The 19,436-nt window shown below is 44.6% G+C and overlaps 1 protein-coding gene across 1 annotated transcript; it reads right to left on the bottom strand.

Moving 5' to 3' along the window:
* Positions 1-376: 376 nt before the first annotated feature.
* On the bottom strand, positions 377-19,430 carry LOC146600181 (uncharacterized; the record flags this gene model as incomplete). Its single annotated transcript, XM_085326019.1, has 19 exons — positions 377-2,570; positions 3,218-3,305; positions 3,481-3,565; positions 4,012-4,087; positions 4,415-4,477; positions 4,945-5,093; positions 7,425-7,461; positions 8,219-8,307; positions 8,425-8,502; positions 8,646-8,708; positions 9,982-10,065; positions 10,262-10,347; positions 11,406-11,566; positions 12,594-12,686; positions 13,094-13,214; positions 14,348-14,410; positions 15,999-16,139; positions 17,401-17,438; positions 19,356-19,430. Coding segments are annotated over 19 exons (1,701 nt in total), but the record flags the coding sequence as incomplete, so codon positions are not given.
* Between the last annotated feature and the right edge of the window lie 6 nt (positions 19,431-19,436).

Below are 19,436 nucleotides of genomic sequence, written 5' to 3'. Positions count from 1 at the left end.
TGATATGATACTAGTTTAGAGGAAAGGGAGGAAGCAGTGTATTGAAAGACAGACTAACTTACTGTCAGTCAGCAGAAGCTCCCTGTTCCCTTTTCTTCCCAGAGTTACCAAGATGCAAATACTCTTTTTAAAAGCAAACCCTTTACTTTGGGTTCTAGCCATCCTTCTAGAAACCTGAGCTCCCTAAACTGCACCCAGAAAATGAACTTGAAATTGTAATTTTACAGTAGCATATCATATAGGAAAAAGGGGGGGGGAATGAAATAGTTCCATCTTGCAGATGGTGATTGATTTTTTTATACTGCCATTTCTAACCCCTACAAGAGTAGCATTAAATCAGTGAATATTCAGCCATTATTTCCTAGAAGCAGCAGTGTTCCTTGGAGAAATTTATTCTTGTCAAACACTGATTAACTCCTTCTATTTCCATACAATGTACTTCACCAGTGTTTCATCTTGCAGGCATACAGCTCTAGGGTGTTTTAGAAATGTTTAGTAAGTTATCATTAATATTGGAATACTTTGCTCTTAAAATCTGCTCTTCAAAGAATTGAATGATACTAGAATCTAGTGAAGGAATATTTCTGTAGTATCATACAGGGGAGTTGAAGATGAAAGACAGTATCAACTGTCCCATTATTTTAACTGTGAATGCTGCTAACATTCTGCCAGTAGCAGTTGATGCTTTGACTTAGGTAATTGTAGGGAAGGTAATGCAATGTTTTTTTCCATTTAAATACTATCTGACTGCTAACTTTAGCCATTAGTAAAGTGCTAGCTCTGCTTAAAGAGTGGATTTAAATTCAAAAAAAAAAAAAAAAAAAAAAAAAAAAAAAAAAAAAAAAAAAAAAAAAAAAAAAAAACCCTATACTGAGCTTTGGGAGAAACTGCAACCACCCTCTCTGCTCCCCCTTTCCTTCCAAGCTAAGTAGGAATGCAGTACTCTTTGCTGCTGCTGACTATGGAACAGCTTTTCCAGCAACCTAATCACAAGGCCAGAAGTTTCTCTTCTCAGATATCTGATAAGGTGGGCAACAGGAGATGTCTCTGAGCGTTAACCCTGAACTAGTCCAAAATGAAGCCAAATACTTAGCCTTGGTTAATCTTAGGTCTTTTCTTGTCTTTGATGTGGCCACAGTGCAGGCAGGACACAGGCACTTGAGTTTCCAGCTGGGGGCTTTCAGTAGAACCTGTAGTACACAGTACTGTGACTTTAAGGCCTACTCCTGTAGAAATGTAGTCTTTTCTATCTTTTCCTACTGTGGTTTTATGATTTAAGTATTACAGCCTGGTATTTTATTCCATGTCTTAATTCTACCTGATGACTTTATGAAGTGCACTTGGGATAGAGGAAGGGCTGGCTTCTTGTCTAGAGCAGGCTCTGTGCTGCACAGCCTCAGGCAACACCTCTTTGGCACCCAGGTTCTGCTCATGCAGTATCATTTCCTACTTTTTAGGCAGCAGTTTCACCTCCCTATAGTAACTGGATCAGCAACCATCTGCTTAAGAGCTATTTCACAGCATACTACATAGCTCATCCCATTCCATTCCACTCTGGAAAAGGAATTATTAAATGCTGGCAGGCTTGTATGTAAGAAACTACTGGGAGAACAGAGGCTTTCCAAGTCTTGTCTTAGGGGGTATGCCAGTGGCACAAAACCCCAGAGCCCTGAGGCAGTTTTGGTTCACAGAATTACGAAGGGTTCCTGCTCTGCTTTTTCCTTCCCTTGCATATAAGACTGAAGAGAGGCAGGACTGCTCATGCAGTGAGCATGCCCATATTTTGTGCAACAGTTAAACTGAGTCCTACACTGTTTCCAGCACAAGAGATGGAAAAAGCAGAGGGATACTTCCATAGCTACTGGCCTTCTGTTTTGCTCTGAGGGACTGTTCTAGGTAAGGGGCCATGACACACATTACCTTCTTGCAGGAGTGTTAAGATCCTCTTCATTCCTAAGTAACAAGGCTTTATATCTAAGGGAATCTATCTATCTATCTATATGGGAAGCTGCCTTTCTACCTCAAAGGAGTACCTTTGTTACATCCTGGAGCAAGAGACGTTCTGTAAGCTTTAAGGATTCGGAATTGTGGTTTTCCATGCATAGCCATGTAAACTGCCCATACGCAGTCCAGCTGTGTTCCATCTTTACATAGGAGCCATACAGGGAAACGAGTTGCAGAAGATGGTTGCAGCTTCCTCTACTAGCAAAAACATTGAGGAACAAGCTAGCACAGGTAGTCTCTCAGTTACAAACTGGAACATCCACTACCCAACAGGGAGCAAAACTGATCTCTCTGCTCACATCAATGCCTGCTTAGATCAGTCTTCCTCCCCATTCCTCAAATGGGCCTGCTAATAAACGTTTCTCAGGTACACTGAAAACAAGTCCACTCTTACGCTTGGTCAGGTCAGACTAGGAAAAAATAATTACAGAGCATTCCCCATCCTGGCTACCCCATCATGCGAGGATGTCATAATAAATGGATGGTTTTTTTGTCTGGTGACGAAACTGCTCCAGCTTCAGGCCAATCCTGAGAAGCATAGCTTCATCCCACCATTTTGTCATGACCTGGGAGAAGGAGAGAGGGAAAAGAAATGGGTGGGGGGAGAAAAGCATCACCATCACATATAGACACTACTGAAAGCCTTGTAGAAGATGGCTAACATTACTTCCAACAGCACCAGAAGAGAACGTGCTTTTCCCTTTTTCCCCAGTAAATGTGGCACCACTGCATTTGGGATAAAGGCATAATTCAAATACATAGAACTTTCATTTACAAGACACCATTTCAAGAAGAGAAGAACAAGGAATGGCTTAGAGAAATTACGTAACTGAGAAATAAGGAAAAGAGAGGGAAGAGTAGTGACAGATGATAAGGACAGCCAGGTAAGTTAGTGATGCAAGTAGACAGGAAGATAGAGAAATCCATCTCCCAGATGCCAGAAAAGTCCTGCCTTTCTAGGCAAGTCTTCACTCAGAAGTTAAAACTTCATTACCAGTCCCTGTATATTCCTCAATAGTGCTGCAAACCTGGTTATAGAGAATCATACAATTGGTAAGGTTGGAAGGGACCTCTGGAGATCATCTAGTCCAACCCTCAAGAGAGTGGCCCATACAGGGATTGAACCCGCGACCTTGGCATCATTAGCACCACGCTCTAACCAACTGAGCTAGTTATTTGCCAGTAAGGCTTCAATTCAGAGGGATTGTCTCACCTGGAGGCTGATAGGAAGCCCAGCAGCAGAATATCCAATAGGTACCACTAGGCCTGGAATGCCAGTGAAGTTGCCAAGCTGCATGAACCTGGGGGAGAAGCTGTTATCAGCATTCCTGCCTTAGGACAGCAACAAAATCAGCCTTTCTTGGAGAGGCAGCTAAGACTGATCTCTCCTGCTCTACAGCCTGAACTCCTTTAGTTAGAGCAGCACTAGTCCCTAGCTACTCCTGAACTTGGTTCTATAGTGCAAGTAGCACTTACCTCATAGCCCGGACTGTGAGTGAGAAATCGCTGCACCCAGTCAGAAGGTCAGAGTCATGAATTCTTGGGGCAGTGGAAGCAGTAGCTGTGGAGGTGAAGAGTCAGGCAGTGGGCAATCTCCAAGATACAGTTCCTTAAAGCTACATTTGATCTACATTGGTAATGCAAACAACCCTCTCAGAGTCCAAAGAAGTCACTGGGTTTTATGATCTGAACAGTTAGTTTCTAATTGTTCAAATAAGACCATGTCTAAGCAGCAGATGCTCAGTCCCACCTGTGTAACGGTGCCAGCTCTGCAGGTCCTATTTCAACTATCAAAAAGGAATTTTCTGACTGCCATGGATACAGGCAGCAGGTCTAGAAATGTGCAGCACTCATCCTAACCAGAACACATATTCTACAGGCCTAAGGCGCTGCAAAGGCTTTGCACAAAAGTCAGTCTTAAAATTCAGGAGAGGAAGTTAATGAAGCAACTGTTCTTAAAATGCATCATGTAACTGGGAGCAGCTCTGTGGCTAAAACTGCTGATACCTGGTGTAAGGATACAGTTCGCAGTGGCGAAAATCTCTCGTAAGAAGCCTATGCTCCGGGTTCTCTGCCGATTTGCCTGCAAACAGAGACACTACTGTTTGACAGGGCCTCTTGGTTCACAAGGCTCACATTTAGCAGTGACAACCCCTGCCCACCAAAGCCTGCACCTCTGACTTCATTCCTGCAGTTTGGACTCAATGTACAGTGCACCAGCCAGTCAGAGTGGTGTGCTCTGTGTAGCCCCACCATTTAGCATGTTCCCACAGCGGAAGGCAGTACTGGTGTCTGATGTCTTTCCACAGCCTCTGTCCCCTGCATGAGGAGATTAAGGGAACCCTCCACTCCATCTTTGTAATCTCACTGGATGCCTCCCTTCCAGCCTTCACCACAGTATGTTCCTCACCGTAATGTAGTCCAGAGCTGTGAATTGGCAAGCCAAGGCCAAGCTGGCCCGAGTTTCCAAATTCTGTAACAGAAAACCTTGATCACTGCTCTGCTTGCAACAAGCTAGTTAACCATACCTTCTTGCTTTAGACAAGCACTGTGTGAGAAAGCAGCTTAGGGTAAGAAAGAAACTTACAACCCCCCCCCTTTTCTCCCATACCTTTCTCGTCCTCATTAATTTGCCATCAAGCATAAGCATCTTCCTGTGAACCATAGTTCATGTCTTTGCACACTTGGACAGTCTTCCATGGTGACAGGAAGAGTTTTACATTGGGCATGACGGAGAGCTAAGATGTGGTTAATAGCACGACACTGGACTGAATATTTCCAGAGTTCTGTTCTAGGTCTACATTCCTTTATCAGTAGTTGTCCGGTTGTTGCTTTGCCACAGAAAAAGTAAGAGAACCTCAGGTTTCTCACTGATATAGAGCACTTGTTCTGCATCAGTCCTAAAAACCACTGGTATTGATCCAACCTGCTGTCACTTACCATTTGCTGGAAATTTCTGTTGAAGTCAGGTTGCAGGAAGTCTCTCATCTCACTGAGAATGCAGATTGTGTGTGCCACTTGCAATTCCTCCATCTCTGGAAGAAATACTTCAACCACACTGGCTCCCAGACTCTGCAGGTACTCCACAGCTGAGGACAGAACAAGTCAAGCACAGACAGCATCCGGGAGTTTAGCAAACATTTCAAAGGAGTGGGATTCTCGGCTCCTCTGTAAAGTCAGAAATTTCATAGGCTGTTAAAATGCAAGTATTATGTGGCACAGAGACTGCTGCAGCTGGTTCTCATAGGTAAAAGCCTTAGGCCTAACCAGATCACAGTGCTCTAACAGAGCACAGCTAGGGGCTCGCAGGTAGGCTCATAACTTACCTACTCTATTTTGGGCAAATTTATACTCCTTCCTCTATCCCTCGGTTAACTGAGAAAGTAAAGAGGGGTTGATAATGCTTCCCTAAGCACTTGACATGACCAGTAATGTAAGAGCATGAAGTGGTTATTTAGTACCAGAAGATTCTCATTCAAAGCCTGTTCTGAACAAACAATGGTAGGGAAACCCGGGGATGGGCTCAGAGACTTTGACATTTTAAAGCCACAGACTATATTTTGGATCTCCGAGTGCAAGGAAGCTGCAGAGTCTGCGGCACTCTATGTCTACAGAAAAGAAAACGGAAATAGAAAGGCTGAAAAAAGTTCAGGCTAGCAAAGCCCAAGTACTGTGAACCACATCAGCTCCAACGTGCAGGAGGTCCACTGTTCTGCCAGAGACTGTGGAGTCTCCCTCCTCTCCAATTAATGCACCACATTCAATTTTGCTTAGTCTAAAATTTGACAAGGCCACCCTAATTATACTCTTTGGCTAATTTCAAGGAAACACTACAGGACTGAATGCATCATAAAGACCTAGCCCTATCTTTTCCTACTAAAGTACATTGTCAAACAAGTCCCTCCTCTAAAGTCTTTCACCATTAAAGGTTGCAGAATGAGTATTACCAAGCACAGACACAGCTGCCTTTATGGAGACAGGGACTTAACATATTAGATCCCATTCTTCCATTATAACTAGGCAAGCCTACAACCGCTTTTTAACCTTCAGCTGTCAGGAGGACTTCCCTAGTACAAGGCTACTGCTGTATGTCCAGTCAGACATCTGTCTGTCACTCCAGTCTTCAAAAAGGGCAAGGAGGAGGACCCAGGAAACTACAGGCCAGTCAGCCTCACCTCCATCCCTGGAAAGCTGATAGAGCAGCTCATTCTGGATGTCATCTCCAGACATATGGAGAAAAAGGAGGTCATCAGGAGTAGCCAGCATGGATTCACCAAGGGGAAATCCTGCCTAACCAATCTGATAGCCTTCTATGGTGGAATGACTGGCTGGGTAGATGAGTGGAGAGCAGTGGATGTTGYGTACCTTGACTTCAGCAAGGCTTATGTCTCCCATAACACCCTCCTAGGCAAGCTCAGGAAGTGCAGGTTAGACGAGTGAACTGTGAAGTGGATTGAGAACTGGCTGAAATGCAGAGCTCAGAGGGTTGTCATCAGTGGCACGGAGTCCAGTTGGAGGCCTGTGGCTAGTGGAGTTCCCCCGCACTGAGTACTGGGTCCTGTCTTGTTCAATTTATTCGTCAATGACATGGACAAAGGGACAGATTGTCTCCTCAGCAAGTTTGCTCTGCAGAGAAGGACCTGGGAGTGCTGGTGGACAAGTTGACTATGAGCCAGCAATGTGCCTTTGTGGCCAGGAAGGCCAATGGTATCCTGGGGTGCATTAGGAAGAGTGTTGCCAGCAGGTGAAGGGAGGTGATCCTGCCCCTCTACTCAGCCCTGGGGAGGCCCCATCTCGAGTACTGCATCCAGTTCTGGGCTCCCCAGTACAAGAGACACATGGAGCTACTGCAGAGAGTCCAGCGTAGGACTACAAGGATGATCAGAGGGCTGGAGCATCTGCCCTGTGAGGAACGGCTGCGAGAACTGGGCCTCTTCAGCCTGGGGAAGGGAAGACTGAGGGGGGATCTTATCAATGTGTACAAGTACCTGAAGGGAGGGTGTCAAGGGGACGAGGACAAACTCTTTTCAGTTGTCCCATGTGACAGGACAAGAGGCAATGGGCAGAAATTGAAGCACAGGAAGTTCTGCCTGAACATGAGGGGGAATTTCTTCACTGTGAGAYTGACAGATGATGAAGCACTGGGACAGGTTGGAGTCTCCTTCTCTGGAGACAGTCAAAACCCACCTGGATGCAACCCAGTCCAACATGCTCTAGGTGACCCTACTTGAGCAGGGTAGCTGGACTAGATGATCTCCAGAGGTCCCTTCCAACCTCACCCATTCTGTGATTCTCTGATCTTTAAGCATCTCCCTTAAAGGGCTTCGGGCTAGACCTCTTTAATGGGCACATGTGAGGAGCACCAAGTGATACATTGACCTTAGATAGATGCAGAGATAGTACATGCTTTTGCTCTTTACCTTTCTCACAGATGGACAGGACTTCTGCATCACAAGCCTAGAGAAAAAGAGGAAAGACCTGACCAGATTTTAATAGCTGCCCTGTCTGTCCCCCAAGCGCACTCACCAGGACTTCAGTCCACATGGAGTTTTCTTTACTCCCGACTCCGATGGTAGGAAAACATGGCCCTCCAGAACTGCCTTTTGGCCAGTAACTCCAAGAGAACAATTTGGAAGTCCTAACTCTATGGAGAAGGAATGGTCTCCCTGTCTGGGGGAGAAGGTGTTCCTCCTCTGCACTGAGGCAAAGCCAGAAACAGCCCTTATTCTCCTCCAGGGAAGAAATCTTGGGCATCTCTGTAGGGGCTGAATTACAATTGCCTAGCGGTACCAGCTTGCCAGCTCAGTTGCTACATTGGAATGATGAAATACCATGCAGCAGCTACACTGTTGTAACCAAATGGATAAACTACTTTTCCTCTTTAAAAAAAAAAAAATAAATAAAATAAAAATTGCCTTTTAGAATCAGTTCAGAAGCATCACTTCCAATGGAAACATTAGTATGAGGAGACACACTGCCATCAACTGTAGAGTCACTACCCCTCCTCACACTTCCAGCAGACCTTTGCTCAATGTCTGTCTCAGGGAAAAAAAGTCACCCCAGTGGATAAGTTCGTCTGAACCACATTCCCCTCTAAGTATAGGATTAAATATGAGGCGATCTCAAGTTGACAGGCAATGGAACACTGACCACACTGAATTTCTTCAAAATCTCATCTTGCAAAGCACCAGAAAGAGAAAAACAGGACAGGTACCTTAAAAAATGTCCAGTCCACTCCCAGTTTTAAGCCTTTCAGGTCAGGCGCACATATATCTGACAGTGTTGCTTTGGGCTGCTTTAATCCTGCAAGAAACAAGAGTTCCTCTCTCTCTCTCTCTCTCTCTTTTTTTTTTTTTTAAATCTAGGACACCTCTAGGAAGGCAGATCACCTAAGCTGAAGGAGGGAGAGGGCTCACCTACCATATGGATAGAGTGGATCCGGCTCAGCAAGGATACTGTAAACAATGGCTGCATCTGCCACTGAGGTACAGATAGGGCCTGTCAAAAAGAAATCAGTTACATGTGCGACAAAGGGCAAACAGGACCTTCTTCCCAAGGCTTTTTGTAGGCACTGATTGCCTCCCCAACCAGTGAGAACATCACACAGTGAAGTCCCTGAAGTGAAACAAAAGCCCTCTTACCCACACTGACTGTGGAATAGGAGAGCGGGAGGCTGCCATGACAACTGATCCGCCCAAATGTACCTTGAGAAAAAGAAATAGACAGTCAGAAAACAACAAGCAGTTGCTGGTGCGATCTGACCTGGATGGCTCTGGCCCTCCCAAGCCAAGTTCCTCAGCATTTGTCAGTACGCAATATATCTCTGCCAGTCACTTCTGCCTGCTGTTTCAGAGCCTGATCTCTGATTGTTCAATAACCTGTTCTGCTGACTGTCAGTCTCATCAATGAGGCAGCTGAGTTCAACAAATACCAAAATCATTTTCCCCCATAAGAAATGATCTAGTGAATAGGAAATATGCACAGGGACTTAAGAATTACATGCACTTAAATACGCAGAAACAGCACCTATTGGTGGAGGATGGAGAGGCAGGAACAGAACTAACAATAGGAGGAAGTGCTCAGCTCTGGGAGCAGATCACTGCTGCAAAAGATCTCACTGCTTCACCAGTGAGACTTAATGCCCAGCATCAGTTACCTTCTGCGAGTGTTCTTGTTGCCTCTTTCTGACCAGTTACATTTGTCATAATCATCTTGATCTGAGGAAGATCATTCAAGATGAATCAAGCTAATCGCATGTGAACAATGGAAAAACAGGGTAATGGTTTGAGTGTCCAGTCTCAAATGCAGCAGCTGAGATCCTAAAAGATGATAAAGCTCTCCTTAAACCCAGAATCTCTTCTGAGTGGCAATCCTGCCCATCCCTCCATCCTCCATGCTGCAGATACTGCCCTGTGCATTTCCTGTGCATGTTCTCCCGCTCACATTAACTCTTACTGGAAAAATTGCTTTGCAAACTGTTTTCAGGAATGCATTCTTGAGAGATTAACTCTACCTCCTGGTTTGGTACAAGCTTGTAACCAGGTGTAACTTACCAGATACGAGTCTGAGCAGTCTCAGCCCTCCCCATCAAATGGTGGTGATGGGAATCCACGTTTGGCAGAACTGCTTCTCACTAGCTCACTACGGATACCCAACAAAGCTGGGAACACCTCCCAGCACAGAATCAGAGGATGGAAAAGTGAAGGGTGGGTAAAAAGAGAGGAAGAATGTATGTTTTGCTAAGCATTTGCCTTGCATACAGAAGTTAGTATTTTTTTGAATATCTGTTCAGTGGTCAGTAACAGGAACACTTCCATTCTGCCAGCCCCACTTATATGACTCAGAGGGTATTATGCTCCAGAATTTGTCTGGTTGAGTTTTTTATGACAGGAATTAATGGACCATGCCTGACTTGTTTTTGGCATCCTATCTGATGCAGAAAACAAGAGTCTGCCCACCAGGATAAAGGGGCACTACCTTTCAGCCCTACCACACCACAGAATGAAGCAGGAATCCTCACAGAGCCTCCTCCATCTGTGCCAATAGCCACTGGGCAGAGACCTACAAGAAACATTGGTCTGGGATCAGACAAGTGTCATTGCCCCTTCCATCCTGCTGCCAGCTGTAGGCAACACAACAGACAGATCTCTGTTTAGCAAGGAGTTCCCCCAGCTTCCAAGTCCCCTCATAAGAAGCTAACGCCTGAAGCTCAGGCCCTTCCTCTTCCCACCCATAAACTCAGTTAAGATCACTTTACCTGCTGCTACAGCTGCCGCTGACCCACTGGAGCTCCCACCTGTGTAATGATTGGGCTTGTACGGATTCCTTGGGATCTTGTGGCACCTGAGGCAAATAAGCATCATAGAATCTTTTTCTAGGAAGGACCAAGTACATTATAGGGCAGAAAAAATCCAGAAACATAGCTCAGGCATTCAATTTTCCCAGTATAGACACACCTTTCTATCCCAGATAGTGCTATAYCCCTAGAAGAGGGGGCCCAAAAAAAGATTTATGGCTCCTAGTCCAGTCTCTTGTTATCACAGGCAGCCTATCTGAGGAAGAGCAAAGCAAGAGAAAGGATGCCATTCCAGCTCTTCTCTCTGTGATGGTGCTGTGCCATGTGAAGCATTACACATTTCAAAGAGATGGGAAAATTGCTGACCAACTCTTACAGAATCACAAGCAAGTTAGCATCCCCTGCTCTGCCCTTTAGAGTAGTGACTCTCGAACTGCCTAGTCCAACCACAGTCCCACATACCTTTCAATGTGACAGGCCTCTCTGGTACCTAGCTACTGTGGCAGACCACACATAGTGGGAAATACCCTGGCACTCTGAAGCAGCTGAGAGGGCATCCTGGTTCCATTCATGCATGCACGCATGCACTGCAGCTCTACATATGGCTTAAGGCCATCAGGACCACTGCTCTGAAATAGTTGTTTTCAACTTGCTATAGTTGGAAAAGTCACAAAACTAAAACAAATTACTGTAACCAGTTTTAGCTTGGGAATAAAAACAGTAAGTTCTCCTCAGTTGGTGGTACCTCTTCTCACTATACTGGGCCTTTATCTATTACTGTGACTAAGCAGATTACTGTTCACTTGTTTTCTGTTCCTGAAGCTTTCACCTATCGTTCATCCTGTAAATATTCACACCTCCAAGCATGTAAGGTCTTAGCAAAGCAACATCATTTCACAGCAGACACCACTTGGATCTTTGCTTTTCTTTGGTTTCAGGAACCTTCAGGTTTCCACAGCTGTCCTGACCCTCAAATCTGCAATGCTGGGTTTTTATATCCTCAGGGTTCCCCCTGCACTGGGCATTTTGTCAGTTTTATTTCCATGTGTTTACTCTATTTTTGTAAAGTCAGGGGAAGAAGAAAGAAGAGGGAAAGGATTTTTACCCATTAGGGTTACATCCAGTTGTTCCAGTTCCTAGTTCATGCATGTTTGAGACTCCAATAATGATAGCTCCAGCCTCTCGCAGCTTCTTGGCCACAGTAGCATCTTCTGTTTCAGGCTCTGTTCCAAGATACTCTGTTCCCACTCGGTGACGGTAAGGCACCTTAGCAAGGAGACACCTTGTCATGCATCTTAAAACAGGCAAGCACATGTACGTACTTCACAATTGACTCCCACAACAGATCCCAAGCATCATGACCCACAGAGTTAAGACACAGACAGGCAGCTTTGTTCTTCATCTTGTTCCGTATTGGTTTCTCTTAGGAGGGACACTTAACCCTTCAATATTTGATCCTTCTCACATGCAGAGGAGTCCTTATACTGTCATGATATGGAGGAGCAGAAACACACAGATGATCTAAAGCAATACAGCTGTTATGCCCAGAGGCTGTGGAACAGATACTTTGGCTCCACAGCACACAGCAGTTAAATTTTCCACTTTTCTATGGAGGGAGTTGCAGTGTTTCAAAGTAAGGCACTGAGATTAGACAGATGTTAAAACACTAGAAGGGCTCATTTTCAGGGCATGCTAAGTACTTTCCACTCAGATACAGCAGTGGAAGAACCTGTACCTAAACAGGACTCCCATCCTATCTGCAGAGCTCATGATAGCTTTATGTCACCAACAGGAATACTTAATAGTAACTGTTGCTAGGCCACATGCAAAACCCCCTATGGCTGCAGATTTTCAGAGTAATGTGCATATTTCTGACAAGTATGTCCTTTAAGGTAAGGGGAAGGAGATGCTTAGCCAGTGGACTAGAATCAGTGCCTAAGAAAACCATGAAGTTACAGCTATTGCTATAGATGTATTTAGTCATTCTCATTTTGTCAGATAAGGGGCCAAGACCTGACTTCACCTGGAAACACCTGTGAACTCTACCAATTACAAACACATATGCTACCCCTTATTACAAATATAGTCTCAGGCTTCTGTTGAGGAGCTGGTCTTAAAACACTGCTGCAGTGAGTGGCACATATATACAGTTGACCACTTTATATTTGCAGGAGCAAAAAAGATACTGTGAGCATCTTGAAACAGGTTGTTTTGAGCTCCTTCAGAAGAAGAAACAAAACAAGCTCCTAGAATGCCCTACAGCATGAACTGATCACTAGACAAGGAAACTCACCACTTTAAACTCTTCTTTCAGGCACACTGGGATCCCATCCAGATAAGACAGGGTACATTTATTCCTGTAACGAGCAGTGGAGGCCTCAGCCATCTGAGCAAAGGAAAAAACAAAATTAGTTGAACTGAAGATAATTACTGGTATCAGAGAAGAAACTACAAATGGTCTTGTCAGGCTGCTGCTAAGCCAAACTGTAAGTTTTTCTTTTTCTACCATTCTCTGACAGAAAATTACTGCTTAAAGGCCTCTACGCTGCTAACAGATGCCACAAAAGCATTAAGAAATCTTGTTTCAAACATAGTGACTCAGTAGAAAATAGATTTGTCTAAATGCTACCTGTCTTTGAAGGAAAGTAAGCAAACTTATTTGTAGTCCTCTACCCAAGGAGGAAGGAAAAATATACATACTTTTCTGCACAATATATATCTACTCCCCACTCTAAAATATTCTATTGCTGCTGGAACAGCAGAGGCTCCTTTCCTACCGCAGGCAAACATTACCAGCATTATTTGCTCATGGTCCCATTGCACTATCGCTCGAAGCGGAGGTGTGGATTTGTCGCAGTCCTCCAGCACGGCAATGATGTTCTTTGCTACCTGAGATGGTGTCAGCTTCCCACTCCTACGGGACAGGAGAGGTTGGGACTTCATTGCAAGACCCCCCCACACCACACCCATGCATAAGGTTTGCCTCTCATGGGTAGCAAGACGGCAGCTGTCACTTTTGTAACAAAGAACTAGATAGGAATCTATGAGTGGTGATAATTTCAACACACTCTACACCATCAAGACAGGAGACTTCTTTCTTTAAAGGAGGATCCCAGATATTCCTGAAATACCAGATGAACAGGGAAACATGGCTAACATGGAGCCCTCAAGCTCTTGAAACCCTGAGGCTATGAAACTCCCAGTATCATGAGCTAGGCCTGAGAGGTGAGCCCTCTTTACACACACCTCCCATTACAGAGAAGGGGCCCACAGGAGGACTGTCATAATCCATCTTTAACAAACAGACCTTGCCTCCTCCCTGGCAATGGGCTATGTTACACCATAAACAGACCTGGCCCTGGTTGATACTAAAGCCTTATAGTCAGGATGAACTAACACCAGACAGCAACGTCAGCCTTTTGCACCATGGCCATGGCTTTCTGGCAGAGGTGGCCATTGAGGAACAGGTGCCAAGTTCCCAGGAGGGTTCATTGGAGCACTCCAGATCTGGGCACCTGTACTAGAGGTATCTAGGAGTTACCAAGCAACCAAGAGCTTGCAGTGCCGCAGAGTTGGGGACATGCTTCCAGCTGCTCCTGATCTGGACACGCTTGCTGGGTAGATACAGTCAAACTGCTCGCAAGAGCACGAGCAGTAGGGGAATCAAGAGAGTTCTCAGAGACTTGCAGTATGTGCAACTCTCATCATCCAGATGAACCTTCCTCTCCTTCCCTCTTACTTGTCTGGGCAAATAAAGCACGTAGAAATCCCTCCCACAGAGGGCTGACAATAAGCAACAGGTAACAGCATGTGAATATTCTTGTAGCCACAAGAATAGAAGCCATTCTTCTTCTAAGAGTTTTACCAGCTCCTTAAGTTGGCTTTCCTTCATTATTCCATTAGAAGGAAAGGATTGCAGAAGGTGGCTTGAAGCAATGGTACCTCAAGGACAATCCTAACAAAGTGATACCAGAGAGCTTGTGGAACATTGGCCTGCAGCAGGGGAATATGCAAGACAAGTTGTTCCCAGACCATAATTTCACATACCGATAGCAGTCCAGGTAGTCTTTAATTCCTTTGAAGCTAAACCCATCACTGGCAGAATCAGGCCTGCAAAGAGAAGATTAAAGGGGCAACTGTACTGTGAAAGTCACCTCTGTTTAGAGCAGTCTCTCTGAGACTACGAATGTCAGTGTCACAGTCCAATGCAGGCTGAACACTGCTCACTTCCATTAAACTTGATAGTTTTTCTTTGGGCTAATAGCCCAAATGTTTCAGCTCTTACTCCATCAGACTCCTTGCAGACAAGCAAAGACACCATGTACACTAAGGGTGCCAGAGAAATAAGGGGTCAGTCTTGCCAACATGTTCTCGTTGCTTCATATCTACCGCAAGAAAGTAGTCATAAAATTGTTGGAAATTTATTGTAGATTTATATTTGCTGCTCATCACCAGAGCAATAAAAATAGCTAGAATATATTTGCAAACTTAGTTCCAGGATCTCTGCCCCAAGTTTAAGTCAGAGTTAGGCAGCAGTGCATATGGTATGTGGTGATTGGAGAGGGAAAAGGCACTATGCAGCGCGCACAGGAATTTACATCAGCGAGCTACTTGGAGATCAAGTCTAAGGCTCTAATACCTAAGAAATAGAGCATTTCTCATCATAGTAGGATGAGAAAAAGTAAACACAGGAACAGTCAGGTACAATTACTACTCTTGTGATGTCTCCATATCATCACTCAATCCAGAAGCTATATCCTGGAACAGGACAGCACAAGGCCCCGTAAGATGCTATGTTGAGAAGAGGCAAGGTTCACTTGAACCTATTACTTACCCAGTAATACTGGGCAATATATCAATATATCACTGTTAGAGCAGGGAATGCAAAACCTGACCAGCATCTGCAGGAAATATACCCCTTCCTGCAAAGTGAAGGGGCTGAAAATATTTCCTTGCTCTAACTTAAGAGCTCAAACAAGGAGAAAGTTCAGTCTTGCTACAAGCTGAACTACAGACAGAGAAATGATATTCTGTCACTGATGAAGTATAGCTCGCAGACTTCTTCAGAAATCACTTGATAGGTCCACAACTAAGAACAAAACCAGATCGGGAGAGCACTCAGAGCAGTCCAGATGCTCCCAGCCCACTTCAGCATCAGGGCTCAGTGAGACATGTGAACTTGAGTAACTTTTCACTCCTAATCTAGGCAGATTTATTCAAGTACATCAATAAGCTGAACAGACTGTTCTCCAAGTAACCTAACTTAGAAAACAAATTCCTGTGGATTTTTTTTTAACCCTGCATTCTTTCACTCCTCTCAGCAACTTCCTTCCTCTATGTTCTTGCAATTTCTTGCAGGCACATCTGCAAACAGACTTGAAGGGAGGAACATGCTGACTAGCCAGCCACTAAGCACATCTGCTCTGACAGTGCAACCATAGCCATGGTGAGGCAAAGACTGGCAGAATTTGGTCCCTCCCCACCACACAGACTCCATGAAATTTGTAGAAACTTCATGTTGGTTGTCACTGCTAACAACTTACCAGTTACAGGAAGGATAGCACTGTTTCTTTTGAAAAGCAGCAGCATGTGGGAAAAGAGTTTCAAATACAGACTATTGACAATGAGTTTTCCACCGCTACAACAGCATCAACACATGTGATGTGTTCTACTCCACTCCTACATGCCACCTACTGACCTTGCATCTATCAGATGTTTGACAACTTTCAAAGTGCTTTCAACCTCAGACTTGTCCTTTGTAGGTTCTGCAGCAACCTCTGGAATAAATGTGGGATCTTCGAGAATATCAAGAGAACGCATGAGAGAGAAGTTGTTCAGCCTGAAAGAGAGACGATCACTATTAGAACTTGCAAGCTCCACCATAACTTTGATTTTTTAGATTGTTTAAAGGTAACTTAATTAAAGGACATTTTCCTTTAACAGTCTGCCTCTCACACCATGGAGTTGCAACAGTTATAAGATAATCTGTCACACCTTTCCCCAAGGTAGCACAAACCTTATTGTGCTTGCTTAACAAAGCCGCCTACCTCTTGACATACAGCCAGCCAGCCTCCATCAACCCAAGCTGTGGAAGAGCCAATGAAAGTTTTCCCATTCACTTTAATTACACACATTGCACCCACAAACCAAAAGAGACAGGAGTGGGGAGCAAGACAAGGAGAAAATAGCAAAACCCATCTATGCCAGCACTGATCCTACTAGAAGAAGCACCTCTTCAGACCTTTCCATGACCTGTCTCAACATAACTTGTTTATAATGAAATATAAAACAGTTCAGGCTTGGAATACATAAGGAAGCAAGGAAATCAAGACCCTGTCACAAATGTCAAGAAACAAACCACTGTATAATAGCAGTGACAGCTGTCTGGTTTTGATTCATTCATTCATTTTAAAAACAACAACAAAAACAACAAAAAAACCCCAACAACCTCATAGCATGCCCAGAAGTAAAAATTCAGGTGTATCAACACTGCTTAATATACTTCTTAGTGTGTTGGAAACTGCAAAGATGATCCACCATGTTACAGGCAACATATACAAGCTAAGTGTGAGGCCGAGGTTCCCGACACCTCTTAACTGAGTGGTTTTCAATGCAATGTACACTTGAAAAACAGGTTCTAACCAAAAAGCTCATAAGAGTAAGAGAGAAGGAGAAAGGGCTAACCTGAAATGGTGAATATCTCTAAAAACAATGTATTAAAAACTCTGAACTTCATAGCTGGCCGCATTTCCCCATTACAGCTTGTGGTAAACACAGTAGATTTGCACAYCCACAAGCTCTGAAAGAAGAACCGCTCTTTTACAAGCACATAGTAAGACTAAGAGGCAAGACAGCGAAGTTTCTATGTACCAGCCTGGCTGTGAAAGAAGGTTAATTTCTTTTGATAAAGGGCCACTCAAACCAGAGTAGTTAAACTAAAATCTAGTAAATAACCACTATGAAACAATCTTTACTCACTCTTCACTCAAGTTATGCAACTTGCAACTTAGAAAAGGTTATTTCAGATAACCTGCAAGAGGCATGCAGTGCAAGCACCTTAAAAAGCGAACTTAAAGCTGAAAAAAAATCCCCACTCTTACCTTAATAAGAACGGCAATAAGCAGATCTGCCCAAAAGCCTAGAAGAAAATGAGCACAAACATTAGTTTGTATCTACTTTGATCTCAGCACCTTCCTCACTAGGCAAGGAATGCTGGATGCACTCATAACTGCTGCAGCCTTGGCCTCTAAGCACCCTAGAGAGCATGCTGCGCCATGTAGTAAAAAAAGAAAAATAGCTGAAATACATTTATTTCAGGCCACAATCTTGGCCTGAAATGCCCTCCTCTCTCCTCTTACATTCAGAGAATCAGAAGGATTGTATTCTTCTGGCTCTCCTGTAAAAATGTACATTTGTCCTTCCCTGACTCAGCCCCAGAAAGCCTGTACCTGAAGACTACAGTAATATTATATAAACTGCAAGGCATACAAAGCTCCCATCTGTTACTTTCTTAATGGTCTGCAGATTACACAACATTGGATAAGGTGTAGAAGCTTATTATTATTTGGCTTATCCCACTATTAGCATCTTTTCTGTTGCCATTCATCCTTGGCTGCCCTGTAGAAGACACTCAACCAGCTCCTGCTGTAAACTGAGTCAGCTTGGAAAAGCATTAGAAATGTAGAGATTCCATGGTAGCAGGCAACTGAAAACACCCTTTGAATACCATGGTATCTGATGTAGCAATATCAGCAGTCACAGATCAGCCTTGTTCTATCCTGTTTTAATAGCTCAAGAGTGGATTTCCAAATCATGTTAAAGGAGTGTGGCTTAGTACAAGTCTGAAGCAAGGTTCACAATCCTAGATCTATAGAGAGATATATTGCACCACACATTGCAGAACCATCAGTCTTTTGAAAAGGCAATGCCCTAATCTACCTCTGCAGCAATCCAAGACAAAGAAAACACTATATGGGCTTGAGAATACTGTGCCCCCCTCCAAGGGGGAATGTCAGGGGAAGGGGAACTGTAAGCTCCAAGTTCACAGACCAAAAGTGGCCATAGAGCAAAGGATAAAAAGGCATTCCTGTTATTAAGTCATGAAACAAAACTGCTTACAAGTGATCTCACAACAATCTCAACAATCTCAACAATAAAGGAATAACCAATTGCTAGCTTCCACTCCAATCCCAACCACTCACCAAGATTTCAAACAGCTCACATTACTGAAATGAGACCTTTCTGCATCACCTTGACACTGGCTCAGAAGAGAAGATGTAGGAAAGACAGAGCTACAGCAACAATAAAATCCAACTGCTTTGGAGTAATCAATGCTACAAGTCACTGCAGAGGGGAAGCAGTCTTTTCACCCCACCAGCACTCTCCCATGCAGCAGTCACACCTGTTCCCAAGCACTCTTCCTCCTCAACTGGCACTGCCAGCATAGCAGGGATAAATCCACAGGCTTAAAACAAAAAAAAAAAAAACAAAAAAAAAACATGAAGCATGAGCTCTGCTTAGGGCTGCTGTTTTAAGCTTCTTCACAAAAGCTACAGTTAAGTGCTCAAGGATTAGAATTCCTTTATGCCTGAGTAAAGTTTGCCATTACTTTATCCCGCATTTGATCATTGGCCCAGGCTCTCCTCACAGTCACAACACCAGTGTTTCAGAGGATAGCTTTCTTTTCCTACTGCAGCCTACCCAGAGGACCCACAGAACTCAAGAAGCATTGAGAGAGTAAGAACCTCTTTGCAGCACGAGAAGTATTCAGGAAGCACGGATTTACCATTATTCCAAGACCTGCTCCCTCGGACACCCTCGACGGCGTTGGCCTCGTTTAGCTCCCCTCCCCAAACAGAGGGGTTTTTTACCGCCTTACTTGCTTATCATCACCATCAGGTGACAGGCGCCCTTCCCCGGCTGATCGTCCTCACCCCGCGCAGCCCCCCGCCACCCCTGGTAGGGCCTCCAGGGTCCCCCCCCCAACCGGGGCTCACCGGCGCGCTCCCGGTGACCGTTAAATGGCGATCACCGCCGGCCCCGCGCCCCCACTCACCGTGTTGGCCACGTGCGCGAAGAGGCGCAGCCAGAGGCCGCTCAGCCGCGGGGCCCACTGCAGAGGAGAGGCGAGAGGTGA

The sequence above is a fragment of the Rhea americana genome, unplaced genomic scaffold (assembly GCF_003343005.1).
Source record: "Rhea americana isolate MKP2758 unplaced genomic scaffold, rheAme1 scaffold_126, whole genome shotgun sequence".
Taxonomy (NCBI): domain Eukaryota; kingdom Metazoa; phylum Chordata; class Aves; order Rheiformes; family Rheidae; genus Rhea; species Rhea americana.
Note: the sequence above shows the minus strand (reverse complement) of the source record. Positions and strands in the feature narration are given on the sequence as shown.